Here is a 25,486-nt window from a genome sequence, read left to right as displayed (position 1 = left end):
AAAATATATTATTACCTCCATAGCTACTCTACTATGACATGCCATCACCTCAAAAAAAACCTTCTCCCACTACTCACATCTAAATAAAATTCTCTATTTGACATTACTTTGTCCCCCCCATACCGTAAGCTCCAGAACTATATCCAGCACCTATAACAATACCCTGCAGAATATCAAATTATTTGTTGAAGCAAATACGGTTACAGTCTCCATCTTTTGAAATTTGCCAATTCCACCTATCACACCAATGGGTGCACCAATGGAAGTGCCCAAGAGAGATGGGTCCGTCTTTTCAGAGAAAAGGTAATCAAAGTAGGCACCACCCTCCAAGAAGTAGACTGGCAGACCCAGCCAAGAAAGAGAAAAGAGACAAATGCAAGGAAAGTTAACTCTAGACTATACTCATAATCTTCGTTATTGACCACTTCTTACCTGTAGAAGCCAGTAATTCTTTTCAGCTTTAATCCCCTTAGCTCCACCAAAAGTTTTCCTGAAACTGTTCTCTTAGTCACTAGACCTCCCAATCATAGACAGCCTCTGTGTTCAGCAATTGATTGTATTTTGAGGGTGAAAGAAACCAAACATTATAATTTACAGAATGGTTGCTGGCAGTATTAAATGAGAACAAATGACCAATCGTGGGGTTTCATACAGAGCAAACATTCAGTAGGTTACAAGTCATATACATACAGTTATTTTCATCTTGGCCATCTATGAATTAGAACCAGTCACAGGAAGAAGCCTGAAGTAGAAAAATTGAGAATTCGCTCCACTAAATACCAGATCCTTTTTATCGCCCATCCCAATCCACCTTTCCTAAAGGGATACCATAGATGCTCCATATTTATTAAATGAATGGTACTAGAAAATACCCTACATAAAGTCTTACTATTTATAATGTTAAAATTCACACCAAGGTACAGAGAAGAAAAAAAAATCTGAGAGACAATCTGACAGAAGCCTGGAACTGAAAGGCAGTGGCTCATTCTTGCACTCATCCCCATGTACCTTACTAAATATTCTAAAGCTCATTGCTGGGTCCTTTTCTGTACCTATCATGCTAAAGGCTCTAAGTACAAGTTAATGAGGTGCTAATGGTACCATTCAGGTATTCTTTGGATTTTGGCAGAGCTATAAAAACATGGCGAAAGGCATCAAAATATGTTACCTATTGGCCTAAGGTAGCAGCAGAATGCTGACAGAGCCACAACTTTATTTTTCCATACGGCATGAAAAATGAAAGCTGACCTATTCCTTCAAACACTTCCTTTTCCTAGAACTCTATCTTGGCAATAAATCAGGCTTGATGTACTGACTGGGTGGTTAGAATGGTAGTAAGAGGTGCATGATGATTGCTTTGCAGACAAGGAAAAACCTGTATCTCAAAACTACCTGTAACTAGTTGGTTTCATTACAAATGTGGACTAGTGGGAAGAAGTCTTTACTGGAATAAGGCTACCTGGGTTCTTCTGCACACAACCTCTTTTTCCTTTTGTACCTATAAGTTCTATCTACAATAAAGTAACAGCAATGATGTTCACCCCGAGTTCAATGTCAAGCTCCCTGAACCTCCCCTTCTCTTCCAGGGACAAATAAAGAATCCAGACACAAACCCAAGCAAAAACTCTCTCAAAGCACACATACCCTAAGTTGAAAAACCATTTATTTCACCGGGAAAAAAAAAAAAAAAAAAAAAAAGTTATCCAACTCTATGTGTATACCCGCCACAAGCCTTTGGGCCAAAAAGACTCAGGAGTAGTGACACTCTCATCAAGGTCATTCCCAAGTCCAACACCCACTGGAAGCAGGAGGCGGGGAGACAGCACAACCCCCACCACAGTTTCTGCACACAATGAGGCCTGCTGGGAGAACAGAACATAAATGGGAAACTACAGAAGTATTAAAGAACAGGAAGAATGGGAAAATGGGCAGGAAGGAGGAAAGGAAGAGGTGGTCTGAACTTTAGCAAGGTAAATTAAGGTCCACGGTTCCTGAGGGACTGAACGTACAGAGCCGAGAACGTCCCGGAGATGGGGTACCACGAAGGGTGTATTCTCATGCACAACCGCAGCTCGGAATTTCAGCCCACACACATCCCACCTGAAAGAGAGCACAATACAGGGGCTTTACAGCAAAGCTCAAAAGGGCTTTCCTACTTAAAACTTCAAAGAGCATCTTTGTGAATTCTGGTAACTTGACAATCCTTTTAAATTTACTTGTACCCATTCCCAGTATCACAATAACCTGTACAAGTGAAAAGAGCTTGAAGGCCAGAGAGTAACTGGGAAGGTCAAACAATCCCAGGCTGGGCCTTTCTCTAAATGGCAAATACTTTTTCAGGAAATTAAGCAAAGACAATGCACTTCTCTTGAAGTTAACGTTAGCATTCCTCAGAAAAGGTTATTTCCACATCAGAAATTATCACTAGAGAGCAGAAAAAAAAAAAAAAAAAAGGAAAGGTTCCAATTAGCTCTCTGGGGTAAAAGTCAAAAGTATGTTTGAATCTGGGTTTACTACCAAGGTCCAAGTTAAAAATCATTCAAGGTCCAGGCAAAAGTAGCATCGTCTGAACAAACTTTAAGACCTGAGGGCATCCAACTCTGCCTAGTGAAGAAACTAAAAGACTGTAGAGGAGGGTATGTATAAACTACCTATCAAATCATTCATTCTTTTCCAGCCCTATCAGAGATTTCCTATCCTATAATCCCGGGGAAGTCACATATACCTTCTGCCTTAACTCAAAGATGACAGAATGTCACTCACCCTGTCACTAAAAAATTATGGATTAAAGGTACTGTCTGGGATACACTGGGGACTACCCCAAACAAAAGGTGTTGAGAACCACCCTTTAATGCAACAGCAATCTCCAACACCTAGAGCCCAAAGCTGGCAAACATCAGAAAGAATATACTCAAGTAGAGCCAAATGGATCATGAGGTTCAAACTGTAGAGCAGAGGACAAAGCCAGAGGGACTCAGGGTAGAGCTGGTGGTTCAAGAGTATTAAATGCCCATTATCTAGTGGGAAGACAAGGGAGTGATTTGCTTAAGGCAAAGCTCCCAACCCTGGTGTTTGTACAGATCTGTATTACTATACAACTTGAAGAAGGGGTGAGGATGTCCACCATTAACACTGTGGGACAGTTTAAAAAAAAAAAAAAGGAAAAAGAAAAATACTGAGCGAAGTAAACAGGCTCTTATAGGACAGATTCAAAGACAAAGCAATGGAGTGGGCAATCTATTCAGGGAATGAATCTGTGCTAAGTGGAGAAGTTGGATTTGAGTCTATGCCCCAGACTCCTTGTTTAAAGCTATATAAATTAAGATCTCTTTTCTTCTCTTTGCCCCAACTTACCATCAAAGACTTTCCTATAAAGCTCACAGGGAGTGAACTATTCAGGAATGTCAGAAAAACACTGCTTCAAGATTAAGATGATGCCACCTGGGTAATCTTCATAGTAACTGGGACCCAAGCAATGATGACTAGTTAACTAGTTATCAATTTTATATTACTATAGGTCATATCCGACCTTTCACATAGCACGAAGCAAAACAGGAAACTTGCAACCCTTAATAATGTCGCACACCTAGGAATTTCAACAAAGGCTCTGGAGAAACAGCACACCTCAGTCTGAATATATGGGTCCCAGGTTCAGTTCAATTACAGCACATAGGTGTGACCCAAGATTCAGCACACCATTCTTTGCTTTTCCAGGCACAAATAGCATCAGACGGACTCCCACTATTAGGAGCCCTGAAAAATAGCCATGAGGGCTACGGATGTTTATATATTTCAAAAAGTTAGGTAGTTAAGGTCTTCTCCCTAGCCTCTGAACCATGCTAGTAACCTTACCCGGACCCAGCAAAAGCAAGCAAGCAGGGCAGCCTAACTGAAGCCTTTAGGCTGCAGGAGGGATGGCAAAACCAGAACAGGGGACACCCCACCACTCTCACCTCAAGCCTTAAAAGGCTGAATACCGCGCCCGATCCGCATACTGCTCCCGCTCATACCGGGCCATGTCGTACAGGGAATTCCGCGCGGCCGCCGAAGCTTGGGACAACTCACTCTCATGCCCGTAACCGTAGCCCTCTCCAACAGTGGGGACTGGGCCTGTAGCGCGACGCAGGGGGCTCCGATCCCGCCCGTAATATGAAGTGGAAGCTGCGGTAACAGCAGCAGCGGCTGCTGCAGCAGCAGCGGCTGTAGCAGCAGCAGCTCCTGAGGTCGGCAACAGGTGTCTATCGTAGGGATCGAGAGAGGTGGAGGTGAGGTGACTGGCCATGGCTGTGTTCTGGACTTGTGGCAGCTGGGACAGGGTCTGCTCTGCGTAATTATACGCAGAGGCAGCTGCAGCCGCCACTGCCTCATAGGACCGGGCAGCACGGCAGCGCTTGTAGTAGGCATCGAGCGCTCCGTACGCGTTGTTGTAATACAACGAATCCCCATAGCTCATGGTGTAAGGTGTACGCACTGCTCCATATTGCTCATTATATTGCTCGGTAAAGTCTGCCACTCGGCCCGAACGATCTATCGGACACTCTTTGGACCAGTGCCCCTCTTTCCCGCACCGATAGCAGCCGCTCTGGTCTCCCATCCCGGGCGCAGTCCTAAGCCGGCTGGTGGACAACTGCACGTGCATTCGTTTGCCTTGAAGAAACAGACGCAAGAAGGGTTGCTATCACTCTTAGTCATAGCCCACGCCCCTACCCCAGACACTGGTCATAGCAATGGCTTTACCTAGACAACTCTAATGCAGAATTCATTGCCAAAAAAAGTTAAAAAAAAAAAAAAAAATCCACTATACAAATTCAATATAATGACTTGATTTCAGGCAAAGATCAGTTAGATGAGGTGTTTCAGCTGTAACACTAATTTAATGCTTGTTCCCAAAAACAAGCACTTCATCCTTTGCCGAGTCACTGCAGACAAAAACTACCCTGAACAATGGCCCACTGTCCAAAGAAACTACAGTAAGACTCCTGCAAGATTCTGACATTTCCCATCTTCACCACCAAGACTGATTTCCTTAAGTGAGATAATGCAAAGGCCAGTCCTCTAGCTTCCCACCCCAAAATCAAAGAGATTAAGACCCTAGAGTTACCACTGATGGAGAACATGACCCAAACATGATCTGTGGCTGAATGGGATAAGCAAGTTTCAAGATTTCTGGAACAACACTCATGAACTGGGGGAAAAGGGATAATACACACACAATGAAGGACTGCCTTTCTCCTTAACACAGTCCTTTCAATTGCTGGTCCTGACAGTCATTCCACCAAAGATTCTTTACAATCTGATGGCTAACTTCAGTGACCTCCTAAGGAAACAGGACAGGCAATTCACAAGATGCCTGAATTCTTAGAAAGATTTTGAAAAACATGGAAGAAAAAGGGGAAGAAAGGGGAGAAAAACTAAGACTAACCAGTATTATTAGTGGATCAAAGAGTTCGTTTTAACAAGATTAAAGTACTTTTTCTACTTAAACTAGGCATCCGAGAGATTCTAAAAATACACAGCTATCTTCTGCTGAAAATTACAATTTATATTCTGAAAATAAAAAAATATTACTTCTGGAAAACTTTACAAAAGAAACTTTTCAAGAAGTTTAATGTTTAAAATCTTTTCACAGTGTTTCCAGCTAACATAATCTACCAATTTACCTGTAAGCAAAATTCCAACAAAAACTTCCAATGCAAGTGGCTATGATGTACCCAAACATGCAGATGTCAAAGTGAAAGGTTAGAAGCAGGATAGAGTGAAGAGACAGGTCTTCTACTAAGATCTAACAATACAGAGGTTGGTAAATGGACCATTTCACATGCAAACTTAGAAGTCCTGGGAAGCTGGAAAAGGAGGTGAAGGATCAAACTACCCCAAAAAATCCTGCTATAAACATTACATCTGGTTGGTGTAGACAGACTGCAAGTTAAGAACTAAGATACCCAATTAAGTACTTAACTGTTTTAAAGTGCTCACCTATGTCCCTCTGGCATTTGCCCATGGGGCCACTTTGGCACCTAACAAAACCAGAGAAAACAAACCTTGCACATTCACGACATAAAGGTCATTAACTAACCTAAGGATGTGTCAATTCCAAAGCGGGGGTGGGGGGGTGGGGAGGGCGGTGTCTTTAAAAATACCTACAATTGATGTCTTTTAAGTGAGCAAACAACAGAGAACACAATGGACACTGAAAAACTAAAAGGGTTAAAAGACCACTTAATAAACACTGCTACTCCTTGTACACAAAGAACTCTACTGAACAGTAGTACTAAGGAGAATGACTAACAGTAAGAAAAGCAGTGAAAATAAAAATAAGCCTAAGTGGCACCAGACAGCCTACAATTCATATGCCAAAAGTTATGCCGTCCTTATCGCATAAGCTGTCCTGAACTGGTACACACTGGCCTCCCCTTAACACGTGACTGCTACAAGCAGGCACAGCCACCCATCCTATGACTGGATTAAAGTGGAGAAGAGTGTCCAAAAATTAGGTATCATATCACAAACCCTCCACACAAAGGCAGTCCTGACCCCAATTAAGTTGTTGACAACAAACAATTCTCAACTTACCAATTAAAAAAGAAAAACTAGACCTGAGAGACTAGTGACACTTTTCTTTAATAATGCACAGCAATACCCACGACACAGTGCATCTGTTACTTGGAGGAACGATGATCAGACCTCCAGCTCTAAGAAAGGTCCAATTTAAGGGAAATAAACACCAAAACAGCAGCAATGACTCTTAACAAGAGTACTCAAGAAAGGAAGCAGTAACTACCCTGCCTGGGCTAAAAAGGTTGGAACATACTTTAACATGTAGCAAGAAGTTGTGGCAGTATCCTGTTTAACTCAGTAGCAGTCACAACCAAAAAGAAATGGCTTTTTGATACTAGGGACACAAAAGGGAGGGGTGGAGGGGTGGGAGAAGAGTTAGCAACTCACCATGGTTACCACACTCACCCTTCCCAGCCACTCTCGCCATAGGAGCTCAAATCTTAAACCAAGAAAAGATAAAACCTTCCATATAAAGGGACAATCCATACCATTACTCATGCTGCCCTCCAGGCACACTAACAATCTAGCCAAGGCTCTAAGGTTAACACCCATCTAGATGCTCTATTCACCAAGGATGTTTAGTCTACCTTCCAAGAGTAAAAAGGCATTGCCATTATTGCCCCCCAAGCCCCCAAATCTCCTCCTCAGAAACTCCTAAATCAGACCTGTATTCTGGAGTAGCCTCAACCTCCAAAGAGAACCTCTTGGTACAAGCGTAACAGAAAACCAACAAGAGCAATAAGCCTTTAAAGACACCAGCTATCTCGAGACTAGTTATTTAATGATCACTTATCTTTACTGGGAAGTTATGAGTTGGGACTGGGTGGGGGGGTGTTGCTTAACAGGGATCCTGCTCCCTAAAGTGTTGCTTAGGATACTCTTGCCAGATTCTTTACATGTAAAATAAGATATAATGCTGATACTGGGCTGAGGCAATAAATTCAGAGTGAACCAATGGAACGTGCTCTACCAAGAAAAGGGAAAAAAATTAAAAAGACAAGATAACTGGGGATATCAAAGGAAAAGTATTTCTGTGCTACTAGGCATAAGAGTCTTAGGGGTTCCAAACTAAAGCCATGTGGTAGACATGGCCTAAGGTAAAGCCTCTACATCCCATGCATTCTCCATTTTAAGTCCATCACCCACAGTGCTTCACCATCAACACCAACAGCTGTATCTCTACCCCAAACCCCTCCCTTTACTTATCCAACCTATTTTCTGCACATAGCCTGCGTTCAGCCCTCTTCCCAAAGAGGGTGGTTCACCTTGAAACTCTGTGTTGTCAAGGCCCCTGATGGCCTCCACTGCATCCTCCGCCCGCTCCATGTGTACGAAGGCATAATCTTTCACGATGTCACATTCAATGACTGGACCATACTCCTCAAACTTGGCCCGAAGCTCTTTGTTGGTACAGGTGGGACTGATGTTGCCCACATGCAACTTTGTGGAGGTTTTGCTCTTATTCTTACTGGCTTCCACGTTGATGTTCACCCCGTGCAGCTTGTAGTGGTGCAGGTTGCGGATGGCATCCTCGGCCGCCGTCTTGTCCTCTATGTGCACAAAGCCATAGTTCTTGATGATGTCACATTCCAGCACCTTCCCATACTGCTCAAAGAGTGAGCGGATCTCCTGCTCTGTGGCCTCCCGGGGCAGGTTTCCGATGAACAGCTTCACCATCTCGACACAGCCTGCACGGGAAGAAACAAAAATTCCTAACAAAAGACCTTGGGCTCACGTTGATTAAAACAAAACAAAAAACTCTAGCGAATATTTCCAGTTTTCCCTTTTTCTTACACGCCCACCTCCACAGAACAATCAAAGGAAAGTGGGAATAAGGAGGCCCACTACAGTACAAAGGATAGAACCCGTAAGAATGGGTAAGTCTGTAACAAAAAGGTCCTTAACAGACAAAGGGTTTGAGAAGAGTTGGGCAGCTTCTAACGCAAATGGAAATGAAAGCGAGGGCGTACACGCACGGCTAGAGATACTGGGCTTTTCTAGCCACTGTGAGGTCAGAAAACGAAGGTCTAAATACTGGCTGGCTGAACTGACTACTGAAATTACGAATTAGCTCTTCCTCTTGCAACCGAGCGAGCGGCCACCATTTCCGGTAAAGTGGGCCTTATAATGGCTACGTTTTCGGGTTTCCTTTGGAAGCAGTGAGCCGGCGACCCGGGCCGGAGAGCTCGGCAGGAGGAAAAGTACGGTAAGTGCAAGAGCGGAGAACGCCTCTCCCGAGGTGCCATCCTACGAGCTCCAGCAGAACGGGGAAATGCGTGGCCTGAGAAGGGGCTTCAGACTCTTCAGCCAGACAACAGTGTCTCGGGGCCCAAGGAATTCTAGAAAAGGGTTTCAATTTTCCTGAGTCCAAGGAAAACGCGGTTATCTCTATGGAAACCTCTAGGCAGGAAACCGAGCCAAGTCGGGTAGAAGGCAAGGTGGGGAGAAAGCAGGGTATTCTCGGGGGAGGTCGTGGGGGAAGGGCTGCTTCAGGCTTACCGCGCAGTGCCCAGCACCGAGGTCTGCTCTCAGAGACGGGTGCGGAGGCCGCGACCCCACTACGATACCCCTGAAGCCCAAAGAAGTGAAACAAGATTTAACAAGACCAAAAGAAAAAGACAGTGGAGGGGCTTGGAGTCTCTCACCCGCACGGAAATCAGCAGGGGCTCTTCCTCGCGGCGCAGACGCTTCTGACAAAACGCTAAAATGGCGGCGGCCGCAGCAGTGACTCTGGGTAGAAGGGGAGGTGAGTGTACCAGCGGATTGGCTGCTCAGTTAAGTTAAAGGCAGGCGTTCCCACAGTTCCTCTTCCTGATTGGTTACGACCAACGCCAATTACCTGAGAGGCCGGGAAGAGGTGGAAACGTCAGTAACCCCGGAGCTTTTATGCGAATGCCAATGAGCGCCTATCTGCCGAAGCCGAAGTCACTGATTGGGCAAGAGGTCGGCGTGAGGGAGGAACTACAAACGTGGGCTTCGCCGGCGGGGTGCGGCCCGCCATTAGGCGGAGCGAGCTGAGGCCCCGGTGTGGCGGTCTTTAGCTTCATGGCGCCAATTTTATGAAGCTTCCACGTTTTGCCACCGACACGTGCACATCCTGACACTCTCCCCCGGCCCATTTTGCCTCCTCCAAATTTCTCCTTCTACACTCCCAACCACCGACCCCTCGCAGCCAGGATGCTACGAACGATTAGCAGACCCAAACGCCAGGTAAGAAAAATAACGAAGCGTCCCCGTCTGAAGAACCAACCTCCTCATTTGCCCAAGAATCCACGCTGTAGCCCCAGGAGTCCCGGAGCTCCCCCCGGATCAAAACTACTGACATAGATGGTGAAAGGAGTTCTGGAAACGGTTAATGGGCGCGGCTTCAATTGGTTTATAACGGCCCCGAAGTTGGCCCGGTCGGAGGCTGCGTTACTCAGACAGCGCTGAGACCAGCTCCCGCGAGGAACCAGCCTCCCGGGGTGGGTCCAAGATGAAGAAAAACGGCTTCTCTGTGTGACCTTGAAGATTGAAAACGCCCCCACCCCGCCCTGAGAAAAAACTGGAGCAGCAAAGTTTTTTGTTTTATTTTATTGGGCACCATCAGCCAGAGCTGCAGGTTTAAACTCCTAGAACCGACCTTTAGGGGAGCCTAATCACATCCAGCTATAAACAAAATACAATCAAGACAGCATTCTCCAGAGCGTCCGGCTCCCTCATCACATCTTTCTTTCTCATCCTTTGGCTTCTTCACGTAATCCCATATTCATCGAGCAAGCAATGACCCTTTGCGAGGCAGCTTTTGAGGAGAGAGTTAAAAGCTGGAGTGCAGAAAGGTGCTGAATGAAAGAACTTAAAACAAAAGCAGTGAGTTATCTATGAGGCAAGGGATGACATTTGAGTATAACATGCAACGGTCCAACACAGCCCCCAGAAAGAGGGGTGGGGACCATAAAAAGAAAGGAGTCAAAGTTATGGAAATGAGTTTTTAAACTGGACATGACTCTCAGGAATCAAGTGGTGGAAAACTGGTCAAGACTTATTCTAGGGTGGGAAGAGCAAAGGACCTAAAAACATTGAAATATAACATTTACAGGTGTAGTCATTAATGGTGGTCCGTTTTCATTGTGGATTTTGATACTGAAACTCTGAGACTGAGTAAAGGCCATATAATCAGTGATGAAGAAAATCAATTCCACGTTAGTCAGCTGTGTGTGTGCCCTTTTGAGGGGGCCAGCCATCAGATGAGGGTCAGCACTCAATCTGCAGGGAAACACATCTGGTATAGAAATTCTCTCAGCTCCTTTCAGTCTGATCTTCCAAATTTTGTGTGTCCCAACTGCCCTGGAGATAAACTTTCTTCCAAAATAACCAAAGCAGAAGAGACCCACTCATTCTATAAACTAAGAATCTCTCCAGGCCCAAAGGGGAGAGGACTGGGAATATAAATCTCAGGATCACAATCCATGCCAGTTTGCAGACCACAGCCTCCCCCCCCCCCAATCCTGTCCCCAACACCCTCAATCTAATTACTTGATTTACCTTCTGAAAGCCTTTAAAGTGAAGTAATCACAGGTTTCATTTTGCACGCTCATCCAACTCAGTAAAAGCACATTAAATCATCACCCGATTCTTAAAACCCACTGCAATTGGAAAATTGTCAAACTCACCCTGCCTGATCTGGTTCTTGCCAGAATCTCCTTAGCAGCCCCCACCCCGACACACACAGTGCTCCACCCCTCACACCCCAAACCCCAATTATGCTCCAGTACACTGGCCTTTTTGTTCCAAGTTCATTCAGGCTGGAATGTTCTTTCCCCAAGTCCTTTGGTGGCCACCTCACCCCCTACCCCAACCCTACCTTGGCACTCCATGCCATGACTTCATGTTATTTTTCCAAATACTTACCACCACTTGAAATTCTATTTGTTCATTCCATTTCTTTCCACCTTTTCCCCCCTCCCTCATCAAATACTTGTTCAAGGGCAGGGACCCTTTCTTTGTCCTTACTCTATCATCAGTGTTAAATGCTCCTGGAACATGGCAGGCACTCAATTATTTGTTGACTAAGTTAACACAGAGGTGAATGAATGCAAGACTTCTCGGGAACCAAAAGGAGTAATACTTCGGATTTTCAGTCAATATCAGTTTAAGACCGTTCGCCCTTATTTCCAAAAACAAGCACTTTTACCCCTATTACCTAGTATGCTCTCCAGTCTCCCTCAAACAGAAAAAGCAGGTGCTCAAAAGCCAGGGGGTAACTATGGTACAGCTTTTGATCATCAGGAATACCTACTTGACACAGGCTAAAAAATAAAGCTTTAGGTAGAAACATCTGTTTGTAGTTCAAGCATCTCCATAATGATATTCACCTATCCAACTCTATTGTATTGAGCACTAAAGCAGCTAAAAACCATTAAGGTTTACAAATCATCTGGTCCAAATCCTCTACCTTACCAACCCAACTTTGCAAAATAGGATTGAATGCAGAGTTTTAAAAGCACCCTGTCCAGTAACACTTTAGGTGCTACTTGGGTGATTTGCTGATAGAGTTACCAAGCACCTAAAAGGAAAGCCACTTGTCCAAAGTCATCTAGACAGCTGGTATCTGTCACAGCCAAGCAAAAATACACATTCTCACTGCAGATCCCAAAAAGACAGAAGTCTGGACTCTTCAAAGAGCAATAAAGAAACAATCCAAACTTAAGGGTGAAACACTGATGTCAGTGAAAACCATTCAAATGTGAATAAACAAATCTACTACTTTAACACCCTTAGGGGTGAACATATATAATTTATACATGTTAAACTCTGGCTCCTACCCAGAAACGATTACTGGTTTAACAAGAGCTCAAATTAAAAATCAGTATTCTCCAGGGATGTCCAGATTAGCCTTCCTTGACTAGGCCAGTCAAGCAAGCTTCCTAAACCTCCAATCCCACTGGCAGCTACACCCTCTTACCCTCCCCCTTAATGTTTCTGCAGGTTTCCTACCCCATATCTTTCTTTCCCACGCCCAAAGAGAATCTGATCTCAAGACACTCAAGTGTTGTCTGAGACTGCAAGTGACAAAAACTGGTGTGGTCCGTGTCCTATTTCACTCCTAGGTACCACTCATTCAAAAAATCCAGTTTCACGGATTCATATGTGCTGCACTCACACCTACATCCAAAGTCCTTTGCTCAAATGTGTTCTACTAGGCCACCCCAATCTCTCCAGAATGTTCTAATTCCTGTCTGTGAGATAGCTAGCACTTAAAGAGCAGTGGCTATATGTGAGGCCCTACACTTGTCACATGTTCTCATCTGATCCAAGTATTATAATAATTACAAGCAAAGTCCTGGATAGTTCAATTAAAAATACTGATTCAATCCCTTGATCTACTTTCTAACAAAGTGAGAATTTTTTCTTTTTGTTATTTAACCTACAGCCTCAACTTCCCCATTCATTAGATTTAAAAATACTTAAATGGCACTTGGATTGCAATGAAGATCAAATGAAATTCCTGTATGAAATGTACTTTTAATGGTGCTTAGTAAGTGTTCAATAAATGTTAGCTATTATCTTCATTTTATAGACGAAAAAACAGGCAGAGTTCCTGACACGTCCAAGATCACAAAGCTAAGTGATAGAAACACGATTCCAACTCAGGAAACCTGGTTTTAGAGTCAACACCCTTAGTCATTCTATTCTCTCTGTACCAAGTCAATTTTCCAACCGAACAGATCCTATTTCCAGAAAGTTGTAACTAGTGGAACTGCCTTGTATCTTTCACTATCCTAGTATTGTTTATTAACTCTAAGTAGTTCACTGAGATAGGTCCTACCTCCCCATATTATAAATTCAAGGTCAGCCCAAGGGCTCAGCTACTTCGACACTGTTATTTCCAGTAGTATAAACACACAATATTTCAAATGATTTAGAGCTACTTGAAATAATTTTAGGAACTTTTTTCCTTGGAAAACCCCTTTTGTGATCTCTCTAAAGGTAACTATAAAATTTAGGTGAACATAAATTTTTCACCTGCTCATCTTTTTTTTAAGATTTTATTTATTTATTTGAAAGAGCGGGAGCACAAGCAGTGGGAACATCAGAGAGAGAGAGAAGCAGACTCCCCGCTGAGCAGGGAGCCCGACGCCGGAGTCTCGATCCCAGAGACTTGATCCCAGGACCTTGGCATCATGACCTGAGCCCAAGGCAGACGCTTACTTAACCAACTGAGCCACCCAGGCAGCCCTCACCTGCTCTCCACCTTTTCTTCTCTATTATTACCCAACCTTCTATTAGATACAGTCCATAAATCTAGGAAATTTGTTTTCATTATGACCTCAGTCATCCCCTATTATAGTCAGCTTACTTGGCTGGATAGGGCAAAATGATTGGAGAACCAACAGTCTGTGCAGACACTGGTAGAGCTTAACTGATGTGCATAACTAAACAGCAGCCTACCGAGAGGCTGACCCAGTCGCAGTGACAGTCCCATTGCCTCCAGTACAAGGGATGGGGCCCCAGGTCTACCCCAGGCAGAATTTGAAACAAAGTCCAAACCTCAGAAGGGAGCAGACTGACAAGGCCGGAAGCCCCTATGTGATCTTGTTCCAGGAATAAATCATCTTAAATTTCTCCAATGAAGGCCAAGTTGTAGAGGTAACAGATGCAGAAGTGCAAAAATCTGAAGACACTGGGAGCCCATATTCCCCACCCTCTTATCCCAAAGCACATAGTATGTCTGTCCTCCCATTCACTCAACCCAACCACCTCCAAGTTATAGGACCCAGGAACTCAGAAATCCACAAAAAGCAAAGTATGAGTGGGCTATAGGATTAACACAGGTGGCATATTTTAAATAAAAGAGGAAGGGAATTTTAAAACAATCTGCAAGAAATAAGAGAATGACATGATTTAGCTTTGTACTTGCTTCTACTTAAACAACGAAAAACCTCAGGGCTGAGGCAGCAAGGGCATCATGACCTAAAGATGCTAGTGATCCTCTAGGGCCAGGTCACTCTGAAGAACGTGGGCTGCAATAAAGAATGCTGGCCCCAAGAGCACATTTAGCTGTTTTTTTTACAGGAACCCTGGGATTAGGGTAGTGGCAGCACCCTCACTGGAGAAAAAGGAAGACAGAAAGCCACATGACAAAGAAATATCACAAATACAAAAGCCACAATCACAGCCCTATAATCAACCAACCCTCTATTTTCCAGAGTAATAATCGGAGCTAAGCTTGTTAGCTTGGCCCTCAGATCACCCCACCCTCCCTGCAGAAAAGTGACAAGAAACCCATCGAACTCCCCCTCCCAGTCCTGTAAAGAAATGAAAAGGAACAGCGAAGCACCTGGAGGCAAAGCAGTTAGCAAAAAGAGAAGCAAGGACAAGAGCTATGGCCCCAGTAACTCCCCGAAATTACAGTCAGCATACACAAAAGCTCATGGTTATCAAGATTATATACTTCTGCCCACTGGGCAGAGGGAAGAGAACATCTGGGGGAAGCCACTGTCACAGGCGAATTCACGAGAAGCCAGTGAGAGGCAGAAAAGAATCCACCTGAACTCCACCTGATTTGACAGACAACTCCCCCCAAATCGCCTTGCCCCAGCAGGCTCCCATAATCCAATCTCTAAAGCCCCCTTTCCCAAAAGAACATCAGCAGGTTCCTACCCAGCCAGTTTGCTTCCATTCACTCATTATCAGTAAGCCCAAACTTCCATCTGGTCCGTGGCTGGAACTTTTCTTTATTCTTTTTTTCTTTTCTTTCTTTCTTTTTCTTTCTTTTTTTTTTTTTTTTTGCCCAGGCCCTCTCAACGCCCCCCAATCCCCCACCCACCCATCCCAGAATTCAAGTATAGAAAGAATCTTCCAATTCTCACCCTAACCCAGCAACCCTTCTTGGGTTATGCTTGTACCTCACCCCTTTCCCAGTCTGTGAGGACACCTTCAACTATAAACCCAGCAAGAAAACATCTAGAAACCCCAACAAATGGAGATAAGGGAAGTTGAGTCTCAGAGCACTATTACGGCAGAAGTTGGCAGGACGCAGGAAGGACGCTCCATGGTGATGTTCAACAGGCGGAATACCGGGTCTCTAGCCAGATTCCCCAGACCTGCTTCCGACTGTCCCTGCTCCTCCTCTCTCTAACCACAGGGAAGTTCCAGACACTGACATCACCCCTACCCCACCACTGGCTCCCTTCTGGGTCCCAGCTTCAGCACTCAAGCCCACCCTCTGGAGAATCCTCTAGACTTTAAGCACCAAAAGCATTTCACTTCCCCACTTCTCACTTGAGAAGCCATACCCCAGAACCACCCCGCTGAAGCACAGGTTGTTTCCGACCTGGAGATAAGTTAGGGGGAAACAGGCAATAAATTTACTGCACCTTGGTGTGATCAATTCAAGTTAAGGGCTGAGAAAGTCCAAGCAACTTGGTCTGGACTCTCCAGTCCTAAAGATGGCAAACTAGCAGGCCAACGATGACCTATATCCCTCTGGGCAGCAGGAAAATCACTAATTCCCACATTCAAACCCCTTTCCTTATCTGCCCTGGGGTTATCCAGCTGCCTTTCCCTTTGCTGTCATGACTTCCTGGATGTCAAACTGGCTCCTCTGAAACTGAGTGCAATCAAGACAATGACAACCAGGTTTCCAAACTGCAAATTGCCCCAAGTTTTATTTGTAGTCCATACAAAAGGGAAAAAAAAAAATCAAGGTTTTCTAACACCACCTACTTGGGGAGATGGGGACGAGGGACTGTGCCACTCAGCATCAGCTATAACATCGGGGGGACAGTAGGGATTTGGACGTATACCAACCGACTGTCCCGACAGGAACTCAGTCTCAACACAGTCCATAGAGGGACAAAGTCAGGGCCCCCTGGACTGCTGGCACAGCTTGGCGCATAGGAAATGGTTAAGCTAACCCTTTCCTGGCCTCCCTCACATCTAAAAAGAAAAAGGCGCCGCCGACCTCAGCTGCAGGTTGCTTCCCCATCCAGACGACCTTAAATATCGCGCACAAAAATAAAAGGGAGCCAGGAAAAAATAAAAACGTAAAAGAAATTCCCATCCTGGGAGATGGGAAGCAGGGGAGAGGGGAAACCGCAGATCTAGAGCCAGTAGCAAGATTTGCTGCTGAGGCGAAGGAACAAAGTAGGTTACTGCCGAACACTCAAAAGGATCATCTCCTGGGGAAGGCCCACAGGGTAGAGGGGATGAAAAACCGCAAACGGGAGAGGTATGGGCCAGTGGTTATAACCTGGGTCTGCACCCTGCCCCACCTCTCCTCTCCTTCCCTCCCTGTGGTGCCCCATCCCAGGATGGCCCTACATGCGGCGCTGGTAGCCAGAGTGCATCTGAGCTGCCCGCAGGTAATCATTATAGGAGCCCGAATAGCGTGCGTAATCGGAATGGGCATCGGGCAGGCGACGGTAATCCAGCGAGGACTTTGTCGGCGAGCGGCGGAACGAGAGCTGCGACTCTGATAAACGGCGGTAATCAGAGAGCTCGGCTAAACGCCGGTCGGAACCATACCTAGTCGAGAGAAGAAGACAGTTGGTGAATGAGACAATTGAGGGGAGGGCTCCAGGTGGGCACGGGGGAGATGCCAATGGGGATAGGGAGGGTGTGATCAGATTGGTCTCCAACAAACACGATTTTGTCAGAAGGCTCATCACCCTATCCAGGGCAAGAAATCAAGCCTGGTTCAACTCAGTGGGAAACCAAGCCCACCACCGAAGCCCTCCCTTCTCAACTGGCCAAGGTGGATTTGGTCTACATTCCCAAACCACAAACAAACTATCCCCCCTGGGCCCTGCACAGAAAGACCTTGGTTGTTTATCAACAGAACGGCGGACGAAAGCAAGGTCCCCAACTTCCCAAAGAGTGGACGCACCTCCTACACCTTGCCTTCAGCCGGTGAGTGCCAAAGGGACTACTCTTTCAAACCCACCCCACCAAAGCCAGGACAACCACGTAACAGGCTTAAGGATCCTTGAGACGGTGGGAAAGGCTGTAGGCCACAATCCTGCAGGCAGTAGCTCCAATGGCACTTGGGCTAGCCTAGACAGGTGACACTCTTCCCAGCCTGACTAGCTGGTACCACCCCAGGCTGAGCACTAATGCTCCACCTGAACCCTGGTGACCAGAAAAGTTCACAGACATCAACCCCTTCGGCCTTTGGACATCCCATGGGAGTAGAGGAGTGAAGACCAAAGGAGAGGCCAATGGCTCCAGTTTCCCTCCCATGCCAACCTCAGCCCCTTGCCCTAAGCCCCAGCTGGGGGCAGAGGCGGGGGGGCATACAGTACCTTTTCGACATGGCGACAGCCTTTTTGTAGGGATCGTCGTAGCTGGCCCGGGGTGGGGAGAGGCGGGTACGCTCATAGGGCGGCGGGGTGCTGTTGGCGTTGGCAACGGCCCCCTGGGACATGGACAGGTAGGCTGCAGACGGCTGACCTGCCCCATCGTAGGCATTGCCCGGCTGGCCACGGTAGGAGGCAGCAGCCTGGGGATGCTGCTGGGCAGCATAGGAAGCAGCCAATGAGGCTGACGACTGAGTGCGGTACGGAGCTGCCAGGGTGGCAGAAGGCTGGGCCCCATAGGCAGCTGCAGCACCATAGGAGCCGGTGGCTGCGGCAGCTGACTGAGCCCCATAGGAGCCTGACAGGCCCATTGATGCTTGAGCCCCGTAACTATTCAGCTGGGTCTGAACAACCGGCTGGGCCCCATAGGAGCCAGCCATTGGGGTAGTGGCTTGTGCAGCGTAGGCAGCTGGTTGGCTGGCATAGGCAGCAGCTGTAGCTGGCTGTGCCACATACGCAGCCGGCTGGGAAGAGTAGGAAGCAGCCTGTTGTGCAGCGTACGGGGCAGACTGCGCATTGTAAGAGGCTGAGGGCTGGGCATTGTAAGAAGCTGCCTGGGCCCCATAAGCTAGTGAGGAGGCTGCAGACTGGGCCCCATAAGAGGCTGCCTGGGCCCCATAAGAGCCTAGGGAGGAAGCTGCTCCCTGGGTGTTGTAGGAGGAGGCAGCCGCACGAACCCCATAGGAAGAGGCAGCCTGCGCGCCGTAAGAGGATGGCTGGTTACCATAGGAGGCAAGGGAGGAACCCTGAGCCCCATAGGAGTTGAGCGAGGAAGCCGCAGCTGGCTGACCCCCATAGGAGGACAGGGCCGAGGCCGAGGGCTGGGCTCCACCATATGGGCCAAGCGAGGAAGCTGCAGCAGACTGGGAGCTAGGGCTAGCCAGCTGGCCCCTGTATGGGGCCCCAAGGGAGACAGAGGGCTGAGCGCGGTAAGAGGCTGCCTGGGCTGTCATGGGCTGAGTCCGATAGCCAACACCCAAAGAGGCAGAAGGCTGGGCCCTGTAGGCAGCTCCCAGCGACACTGAGGGCTGGGCCCGGTAGGTGGCTGGCTGGGCCGTCAGAGGAGCCACATAGGAGGCTCGGGGAGGTGAACGGCGCAGGGGGCTGCGGTCGCGACCAAAGAAGGGTGGTGTGGGCTGACGGGCTTGCCCATCAAAGCCACCAGTGCTGTTGCCAAAAGCCTGCTGGTAGTCGAAGGTGGCAGAGAAGCCACCAGTTCCAGGGAATGCCGTATCCCCAGCCCCTGGTTTCTTGGTCTTGTCCCCAGACTGGATAGCCAGGCCGGGCCCCTTCTTCTGACCCTTGGTTGAGAGTTCCACGTTGATGCGCTTGCCCTTCACTTCTTTGCCGTTGAGCTGCGCGATGGCGGCTTTGGCATCTGCTTCCTTCTCCATGTGAACAAACGCGTAGTCTGATAAAGCAGCAGACAGAGGGTTAGCAATTAGGGGGGCAGGGCATGCTACCTGATGGGTCCCAAACTGGACACACAACAGCACCCAGCTGTTGCCAGCTACCTCCAGGCCTCCAAACCCTCCTCTCCAGGAGTATGTCATGAAACATGGCTCCCATGTATCAAAGCTTCCGACCGTCCCAAGCAGTCACCTTTCCCTATGGCCTTCTCCCCAGTCTCCCCTATCCCCCTGCAACTTCACCCAACTTTCTGGCAAGAGAAGAAAGAGCAAAGATGAACTGTAACACCAGATGAAAATCTTTCCAACTCCTGTAAGTGTAAACCACGGACAAAACACAGAAAGGGTCCTGGATCACTCAATTATTCAGTGTTCTCTAACCCAAGGTCACCAAACACTACTGCTCACCTTTGAAGCTTAACTCTGAAACACTGGAAATGACCACTGTCGTAACATGACCCATGTCTCAGCCCAGGGTCCAATTAAAGCAAGAGAGCTAGACTCCAATGCACACTTCATGAAATTCCTCCAATGTGATCTCCCCCTTTCTCAGAGTACTTCCACGCACAGGCCTTCATCTGGGCCTCACAACAATCCTGGGAGGCAGGCAGAGCAAAAGATCGTGATCTCTACTTTACAGGTGGGGAAACATACTCAGAGAATATTTACATGCCCTGCCCTAAATCAAAATTTATTAGAGCCAAGAACAGAATCCCAATTCTTCTGTGCCCCTTCACTACCCGTCTATCCCTGAGAAGTCAGTGTGTAAGGCAGAACTGTGTAACGTGACTAGAAATTTTAAACTTACAACAGAAGCTGGAACGCACGTAAGTAAGCCAGTGAGGTGTGGGAATGGAAATCAAGCCTCTTGGCTGAGTTCAGGCCTAAGCCCCCTCCCCCAAGCTACAGAATATCCTCTGCGTGTTCCTCTTTAAAGGACAGAAATACACCTTAACCCTCGGACTCCTGTTCACAGGGCGACTGTTTACAGGGAAGATCTGGTTTCCTAGACTCAAGGTGAGAAGCTGCGATTACTGCAGCTTGTGGGCTCTGCTAAGCAGGTAACCCGTGAGGTCCTCATTCAGGATTTCAATGAGCTGTGGTGGGATACAAACTCAAGACAGGACGCTGATCTCAAAGTCCTCAGCTACCACACAGAAGGAGACAATTTTAGATTAGAAGAGGGAGGAGTGGGAAGAAATTCTTATTCATGCTCAAACTCACAAACCACAAAGGTGCAAGGAGGATATGAAAAACAATGAGAAGAACATGCTCCTGGGAGATAAAGCCATGCACTTAAACCCATCTGAATCTGTGGCTACTTAAGTACTAAGTACCTGCATGCCATCTCGCTCATATTAGTTTAGGAAATGAAGAACTACCTGAATGAAATCACTAAAATTCCATTCTTGAAGATAAGAAATCCTTTTAAATAGCCTTGAAGTAAGTGTCCTCTAATTTCTAGAAACTTTCATACTGGGATGCCCTCTCTAGCTGCTCTGAGAGAGCAAGTCAATTTTTCTCAATGTGAGGCATGCCACCAACCTGCGTCTGGTACAAATGAAAATAAAAATGTAATTATCAGGTACAAATCATAAGTATGGTACAGCACAAGGAATCCTGGGTTAGGCACTTAAAAGTCTTAGGTATAGACCCAGATATCACTGACTTGCCAAATCTGTCCTACCCACCTCAGAGTTAGGAGATTCAAATAAGAAAATAAAAGTGCCTTGCAAAATATAAATAGCTATATGATAATAAAGAATTAGATGATTATTTAAGTCTAGAAATAACCAAAAGCTTCTCCCCCTACAGAACACTTTCCTTCATTTTTAATAATAAAAAACAAGAGTTACCGTAACATTTGTATATGCAAACTTAGAACCTGCCAGAGATGATAAAAAAACAAAACGAAGCATCACAACTCTCAATCCTCACACCCCCATGATCAGAACCTGATTTCCCACCTACCAATTTAGGCAGGTGTTCCTTTTGGCTTAGCCACAGGGTACCAGAACTGTCCCTATGGTCTCTCACCTCCACTTTGGGTAAAGGTAGCTAAAAATAGATACTATGGTCAGAGATCTCCTTAAAAACAGGCTTGGCTGACCCTCCAGAGAATGCAACTGGTAAGCAAAAAATGGGAGCTTGTAGGCAGATTAAGAAAAATGAAAAAATCTCCAGGCACTATGAGAGAATATTAATGAATGGTATTATAGTCCTGGCTAATCCACCAGCAGATTCAAAGTAGGAAAAACACCCAACAAAAACTTCAAACGGTTTACAATAGCGACAGGACGTCCCACTGTCTACTCCCTATTTAGCTGGGTTTTGTTAAAAAAACAGACCAAATTGAAATCTGAAAACTGGGATTTCACATGTAGAATTCAACTGACTGCCCAGATAAGTTATATCACTGATTTTTAGAACTGATTTTTTAAAAAGCCATCAAATACACTTAAAATCAATTAATACCAAAAAGTTCCTAAGCCAGACATTATAAAGAGATGTGTGACTTGGTTGTACAGCTGATTCAATGACATCAGGGCTTACTTACCCTATCACAGCCAGGAGCCAAACCAAAACCTAGCCCTATCAAAGATGCCCAGGAACCCACTTAATCCTAGGACGATGTAAAACCAGAAATCTAGAGAACTCCAGGACCCATATGCCTGAAGAGCTAGTTCAAAAAACAGTAATCTCTGAAAGAAATCCACTGCATTTAAAGGCACTAGCGAACAATCTTTCAAACAGATCACCTACGGTCTGGTGGCATCACAATTCCTCTAGCACCAGTTAAGAGAATCTAGAAAAATGAGTTTTCTTATCCTCAGAAGAGTGAAAATCTCTTAACTTTAAACTACAGATTTGTTTCAGGAGGGTAAAATGGCCCCCTACAAAAAACAAAAACAAAACAAAAAAACCACAAGAACAAAATAAAACAAAAAAAAAAAAACCACAGAGGAAACCATTTCCTCTTCTGCCTTACAGACCTCCCCCTGAAGCCTAAATGGTTCCTAAAGCTGTCAGCAACTCTCATACTTCATTTCTGAACAACCAATAGAATGTGACCTGTGGACAGTAGTTACAATCCCTGTCGCTATGGAGATTTTTGCTCTGTAAATCCAATCACATCTAAGCTTCAAGGGTAACCAGGCAACTATGTTTTCCCTCAGTGAAGTAAAACAGAACTGGTCTGCTGTGCAACCCCAAGCTTCTGTGCTGTTCAAAGACCCCCACGGCCCAACACCAAAAGACTCGATCATCGAATGCCCCATTATTCCCAACCCAAGAAATTCGTGTTTATAAAGCCAGAGCCAGTCTCTTCTGCCAAATTCCCCACTTAAAAACTTCACTTTCTTGCACCTCATAGAGACAGAAAAGCATCAGTGGAGAATATGACAGTCAAATCTTTCCCAGAGTATCTTACATCAAAATGTATCAGGACCTCTGGTACTTATCAGGCTAACTACAAATAAGAGCTAACCACTACTCCTTGATGTAATTAACACATTTCTGCTAACTGAATGTTTACAAAAGGATAATAGTCATAACTTTCACTTTCTCACTAGAAGTCCGCCAGTTCTATAAACCACATGCTATTATCCACTTCACCCTCCCCACCACTGTAACTTGGTCTCAGTCCAGAGCGAATCAAGGCAAATTTTCGGTTTCTCTACCACCTGAAAGCAAGTTCTTGACCAATGAGTTCCATGGAGACTATCCCCTCAGATGCTAGTTTCTAGATTCCCAATATAGTAGGCACGTTGCCTGAGAACCACAAAGGAAACTTGGTAGATCAATTAAACACAGAACTCTCATAATGAGTCATGTACCCCCATCCATTTCCTGGCCAGATGCCCAATCTAAAGTCCTTTCTACTCTTAACTCTAAACAAAAACAAAAATCAATGCACCACAAAGCCTGCCTTAGAGCACCAGGAGGAAAGCTTGATTCTGGATATTTGCAGACTTGCACAACCTGAGTTCAGGAAAACAGAATGTGATATTAACGCAAAACAAGGAACTGCTCCAAGCTGTGGAGACTACGACCCTTCACACTTTCCCAGTTACAAAAAATACAAAGAATGGCCCAAAAGATACACCTTTCCAAGAGAGCAAATGAAGTGTCTTGGTGGAAACAAGCACCTGCACCCACTTATTTCCTATCCCCTAAACTTTTCACACAGGGTAAGTAAGGGCAGGTATGAATCCAACACCCAGAGTAGGGCATCAGATGCTCCCCCAGGCTGCAGCCTTGACGATGGCAAAGTTAACTCTGATCTGTTCCCAAGGGGAACGGAAACTAGCCACATACACAAGGGTTATGCCAACATAAAGGAAACAGAACTTACGGGATAGAAACCTAGACTACAAAAGTTAACACTGGGTCCCAAAAAGGAAGTCCGGCCTAAATTAGGGATACATTTTTCTCAAAGGCCAACTAGGGATCTACCCTAAGGATCAGACTACTCCAGCAAAGACAAATAGCAAGTAAATGTGTTTTGCCAATGTTTAACCAAGAACCCTCACACACCGCTCTCAACGTCCCCCTCAGCCACAGAGTATACGCCCCCTTGCAAAATCACCGACCTAATAAAAAAACACAGCCCCAAGGGCATGGGCTGGCAGGTAAAGGTTAAGGAAGAGAGGCCTTCATAAAGCAAGCCTCCTTCCACATTCGAAAGGTCCGGGTTTCCAGTTTATAGATGTAAAATCGAGCCCAAAGTAAAAAAAAACCCAAGTTTGAGGGACTTGGAAAATAGCGTTGCCACACCTAACCCACCTAACGATACTGAAATGCCAAAGTGATTCGGAAGGGGCCCCTCCTGTACCTACGAGTGAGTTGACCCATGCCACACAAAGCTAAAACATCCCAGCCCGAGAAACGTCCAAGGGCCCCGTTACCTTCCGCTCGGGAGCATTCATCGGGAGGGAACACGAGGGTGGCCTTGGGGCCTCAGCCCCCACCTTTTCCCTCTTCCCTTGCTCTCTGACCGACGTCTGGAGAGAAAGTGGGGAAGTGGCGAAATCTTCCCCGCTCCATGATCCGGCTTGTGCCCGTCACTTCCCAATTTCCGCTCGGTGCCAGGCCCAGGAGACCAGTGGAAGACGCGCCCCCGGTACACTCGCAAGTCTCAGGCGCGTCCCCGGCCCCGTAGCTCGGCTCACATCCGCCGCCGAACCCACCCAGAGCCGCTTCCTCCCATCTGGAGAATGGTGCTTGACCACAGGGGAGGAGGGTGGCTCTACCCAACGCGCCCCCAACACCTCCGGCCTCGCTCCCGCGGACTTCCCCACCCTCCCCAACCGCGCGGTGACCGGACCCCCGGGAAAGGGGCGTGGCTAACAAGCAGAGTGCCCAGAGCGCGCCCGCGCCCCCGCCCCCGCGCGCCCTCGCGTTACCTTTCACCACGTCACACTCGATGACGCGTCCGCGGCGCTCGAAGAGGCTGCGCAATTCCTGGCTCGTGCACGCAGCCGACACATTGCCCACGAAAATCTTCCAAGTGTTAAGAGGCCGTGGGCGCGACATCTCCACCACGAGCGCGCGCCCCGGCCGCAGCTCGTGGCCGTGCAGAGCCTCGATGGCGCGCAGCGCGCCTGCGTTCTCGCGCATGTGCACGAAGGCGAACTGTTTCATGACGGCGCAGCTCATGACCGTGCCGTAGGGCGCGAAGAGGGCTGCTAGCTCCTCTGGCGTTGTATCCGCCCCATCGACGTTTCCCACGAATATCTTCATTTTGTCGCCGCAGCCGCCTTCCCGGGGAGCCGGGACCTCTCCTCCAGCGACAGGCGAGACGTCCGACCGGCCGGCAGTCCTCCCCAGGAATGGCTGGCGACCGAGAACCCCGCCGCGCAGGCGCCCTGACCTAACCAATCGGGGCCCACATCCCGCGCGTCCTGCATCCAATCATAGAGGCTGAAAGAAGATGCTCTCAGGCGCAGCCAATCCCAGAGGGTCTGGAGCCCGCTCGTTAGCGGAGGGGGCGGGAAAAGGACGACGGCGCGCGACCAACCGCCACTGCCGGGGGGAGGGGGAAAAGAAGGGTTGGAGAAGGGGGAACGCGCGCGGGGAGCGTCGGCGGCGGAGAGGCCTAGTCGGTGAGATGGCCTCTGGCCGGGGTGGGGCCGGCATCGGCGGGCGCGAGGAAAAACTTTGTTCAGTCGGAAGTCGGAG

At 47.1% G+C, this 25,486-nt stretch overlaps 1 protein-coding gene across 9 annotated transcripts; it reads right to left on the bottom strand.

The window, feature by feature from the left end:
• Nucleotides 1-1,646: 1,646 nt before the first annotated feature.
• On the bottom strand, nt 1,647-25,486 carry LOC309873296 (RNA-binding protein 14). 9 transcript variants are annotated; one of them, XM_082748596.1, is made up of 5 exons: nt 9,204-9,397; nt 7,824-8,246; nt 4,569-4,647; nt 3,954-4,238; nt 1,647-2,100 (listed from the first exon to the last, which is right to left on the bottom strand). In XM_082748596.1, exons 2-4 carry the CDS (start codon nt 8,233-8,235, stop codon nt 3,962-3,964), a joined length of 768 nt encoding a protein of 255 aa, XP_082604722.1. In that variant the 5' UTR covers nt 8,236-8,246; nt 9,204-9,397; the 3' UTR covers nt 1,647-2,100; nt 3,954-3,961. The 9 variants fall into 9 exon arrangements, with proteins under 9 accessions (XP_082604722.1, XP_082604720.1, XP_082604721.1 ...); XM_082748594.1 differs by having other exon boundaries at nt 3,954-4,647; XM_082748595.1 differs by having other exon boundaries at nt 3,954-4,647; nt 9,058-9,289.

The sequence above is a fragment of the Mustela nivalis genome, assembly GCF_964662115.1.
Source record: "Mustela nivalis genome assembly, chromosome: 9".
Classification (NCBI taxonomy): Eukaryota; Metazoa; Chordata; class Mammalia; order Carnivora; family Mustelidae; genus Mustela; species Mustela nivalis.
Note: the sequence above shows the minus strand (reverse complement) of the source record. Positions and strands in the feature narration are given on the sequence as shown.

What these genes read in the sequence shown, in the direction of transcription:
- LOC309873296 (XM_082748592.1), bottom strand. Translation starts at nt 25,048, where the DNA reads ATGAAGATATTCGTGGGAAACGTCGATGGGGCGGATACAACGCCAGAG. An exon ending in CGAGTGTGACGTGGTGAAAG is followed by an intron (nt 19,309 to 24,711) that starts GTAACGCGAGGG and finishes CTGCTTTATCAG; the next exon opens with ACTACGCGTTTGTTCACATG. An exon ending in GCTGTCGCCATGTCGAAAAG is followed by an intron (nt 17,068 to 17,843) that starts GTACTGTATGCC and finishes TCTCTCGACTAG; the next exon opens with GTATGGTTCCGACCGGCGTT.